Source organism: Poecilia reticulata, unplaced genomic scaffold (genome assembly GCF_000633615.1).
Source record: "Poecilia reticulata strain Guanapo unplaced genomic scaffold, Guppy_female_1.0+MT scaffold_689, whole genome shotgun sequence".
Lineage (NCBI taxonomy): Eukaryota > Metazoa > Chordata > Actinopteri > Cyprinodontiformes > Poeciliidae > Poecilia > Poecilia reticulata.
The window spans coordinates 746-4236 of record NW_007615436.1 but is presented as its reverse complement, the minus strand read 5'-3'; the positions used below and the strand labels follow the sequence as shown (position 1 = coordinate 4236).

General features: G+C 40.8%; 1 protein-coding gene across 1 annotated transcript; it reads left to right on the top strand.

Moving 5' to 3' along the window:
- Positions 1-940: 940 nt before the first annotated feature.
- On the top strand, positions 941-3285 carry LOC103461160 (short stature homeobox protein 2-like; the record flags this gene model as incomplete). The annotated part of the gene is made up of 2 exons (XM_008403487.2): positions 941-1531; positions 3077-3285. Coding segments are annotated over exons 1-2 (498 nt in total), but the record flags the coding sequence as incomplete, so codon positions are not given.
- Positions 3286-3491: the final 206 nt, after the last annotated feature.

Genomic DNA, 3491 nt, shown 5'->3' with positions numbered 1-3491 from the left:
ATATTTGACATAAATTGCTATCGCATTTATACCACAAGCCGTTATTTTTGTGTATTCTTAAACGTAGACATTTATTTCAGCAGGAAGAGGAGGGAGGGGTAAAAAAAAAAAAAAAGCAGGGGGGATAGAAACTTTAATTAGCGAGCCCAATGGCAACATATCGTATAAGAAGCCACTGGGCTATAATTAAGCGTTTATTTGCTGTTTAACACCCTAATGGCTTAAAATGGCCCAGTGAGGATTAATATTAAGCGATATAAACTGGTTAATGATGACAGTGTGCAGCGCATAATTACTGGTGAGAAACGCACGTAATGCTTTTTTCAATAATAATAATAATAATAATAATAATAATAATAATAATAATAATAATAATAATAATAATAATAATAATTTTAGCGTCACATTTATTAATCTAAAGGCGAAACAATGGCAAGGCCTCAGGCCAAAGTTTTGGGGATGCGTTCCCTTGATCTGGAGCTCGGAGCGCTGCTGCTCCGCTCTCACCTCTCTCCACTCCGTGTCATCCTTGTGCGTCTTATTTTCCCTCTCGCCCGCAGATCACAGAGATATACAGTGAGGAAGAACTCCTCATCTCATCCGTGTGCTTCCCTCACTACTTGTCATTTTTCGGATTTTTTTTTTTTTTAAGCCACACCCCTGCAGAGAGAGAGAGAGAGAGAGAGAGAGAGAGAGAGAGAGAGAGAGAGAGAGAGAGAGAGAGAGAGAGAGAGAGAGAGAGAGATCCATGACCATCTCCCGGGTGTTTAAAAAACTAACTCAGGACAATAGCGGCGAATGAGCGCGTAATTAAATTAATTAGTCCTTCTTGTCAATCTTGGATTAATGGCCAATAGCGGCGGTGCTGCTTAATGTTTTTACTCCTCTCTCTCTCTCTCTCTCTCTCTCTCCCTCTCGTTTTTTTTTCCTCCCATATCATTGAAAAGGAAGGGGGGGCTCATCCCGGCATCCTGAGGGGAGGTAATTTGCACGGATCAAGGGGGCAAGGCGCCGTAAAGTATAAATACTGTGACTTCAATAGAGGATCACCAGCAGGTTCCCTAACTCCGCTATACCAAAGGAGGAGGAATTGGCTGAGAAGATATATATATATATATATTTTTTTTTTCCACCTTCATCCACAGTTTGGCTTGCATCATCTCGTATCATTTTCAACGAGCCACACCATTGATGTCTTAAGCAGCGAAGGGGGAGAGTGTGTGTGAGAGAGGGAGTGAGTGTATGGTGTTTTTTCCAAGAGGAGAGGAAGCAGTGATGGAAGAGCTCACCGCTTTCGTATCCAAGTCCTTCGATCAGAAAGTGAAGGAGAAGAAGGAAGTGATAACCTACAGGGAGGTGTTGGAGACCGGGGCGGCGCGAGCAGGGAGCCGGGAGTCTTTATCCGCGGAGCCCGGGAGCCGAGAGGAGGCGGCCGCGGTCGCCCGGAACGTGGCTCTCTCGCCGGGCAGGGAGACGGACATGCTCGGGTCGGAGAGGATCAGGGACGCGGGGAGTCCCAAACTCATGGACGGTAAGGGCTCTGCGCGCTGTGTCCGCTTTACGAAGAGGGGAGGGGAGGGGGGGATCGAAAAAAAGGCCGGACAAAAAAAAAAAAAGTTAAAACGTTTTTAATCAATAACAACAAATGTTGTTAAATGGAAAAGGCGAAAGTAGTTTTACTTTATTTGCTGACATATGTCACTCATATTAGCTTACCCAATGGCAACAACTACTCCGAAACTAGTCTATTTTTGTTACGCATGTCGATCTTTTTCAGATTTTTAAGAGGTTTGCTGAAGTTCATTTGGACAAGTTTCAAATCACACAGCTTCACAAAACCGGAGAAAAGCGTGATTGCATGTAAAAGTCATGCAATTTCGTTGCACTTTTCTAAAGACAAAAAGGGATTCTTGCTGATGATCGAGGCAGATCTAAAAAAAATATGTATGAAAGGACTCAATTTACTCGCGTGAAAATATCACAGGCAAATTGATGTTTATTTCCAAAAACGATATCTTCTGGCCTTCTTCATTTCAGGCGACAAGATAAAAGCTACCGAGAGTGAGTTTCCTCAAGAATCGTTCATTATGTCTGTTTCATTTAAGCGCATTTTTTTCCTATGCATATAGTAAACCGCGTCTCAGCTAAAAAACAAAACAAAACGTCACAAATATAGATTTTCGAGACAAATCACATCATAAATATCTGAAAACAGGCTTGTAACTCCAGATGGAAGAAACATTTTTGTCATGGTTTCTCCTACATTAAAGTAAAACTCTGTTAAATAATATATCAAAAAAAAATAATAATAAGAAGAATTAAATAAAAATGAATAAAATCAAATATGTAAATATTCTAAACTAAATGAAGTCATGCTCTGAAAAGCAAGCGTTACGTTTATCCAGACATATATTCCAATAGCTTTGCTCCATATTGCATGTGGCGTTTACGTGCAGGCTATTTCCTCTCCCGTGTTCTGTGACAACATGCTGGACAAGATATCTTAGAGTTGGGAGGCTTGTAAAAGTGACATCTGTTCGTCATGGGCAGCGTGGTTAAAAGCGGAACCGCGACAAGCATGTATCAGACACCCAACAGTAGGCACGGCGCTGCATATTTATAAGCGGTTAATAATTAAAGAGCTTTATGTAGCCCGACAAAACATCCGAGGTCTGATAGCTGTGTGATATTAGAGGGCAAGCCTTTTCTTCTCTTTGCTCTCTCACTCGTTTTTTTTATTTTTTTATTTTATTTTATTTTTTTTTACGCAATCCTGTTTTGTGTTGACATTTTTACACACGCTGCGTTCTACGAGCTTTGTTTTCCCTCCATGAAGGAGGATGTCATTATTTCTTTCTTTTAAAAAAAAATAATTTAAAAAAACGAGCTCAGATTCGAGACAAACTCCGTGCCATCCGGTGAAGTAAATCCTTTTTATTTTTATTTCAGTTTTTAATTTAAAAAAAAAAGAAGAAAAAAAGAAAGAAACGAAACTATCCACTGGGGAGGTTCTGTCGTGCACGATGCTGATCGCGGTCCTCCCCGCCCCCCTCATCTCCCCCTGCTATTCTCGCAGGCACCACGGACGTGAAGGAGCGGAAAGAGGACTCGAAGCCCATCGAGGATGAAACGCAAACAAAAATCAAGCAAAGGAGAAGTCGGACTAACTTCACGTTGGAGCAGCTCAACGAGCTGGAGCGGCTCTTCGACGAAACCCACTACCCGGACGCCTTCATGCGGGAGGAGCTGAGCCAGAGACTGGGACTGTCAGAGGCCCGAGTGCAGGTAAGGCACGGTTCAGAAGGAAAATAAATGAATACATAATAATAATAATAATAATAATAATAATAATAATAATAATAATAATAATAATAATAATAATAATAATAATAAGCTTCACTTTTTAACATTATCAGGGGAACAGGGGAATAATTCTAACATTTTTTTGTCTGTTCATCCTTATATTTTTCCATGATAAAGCTTCAGGATAT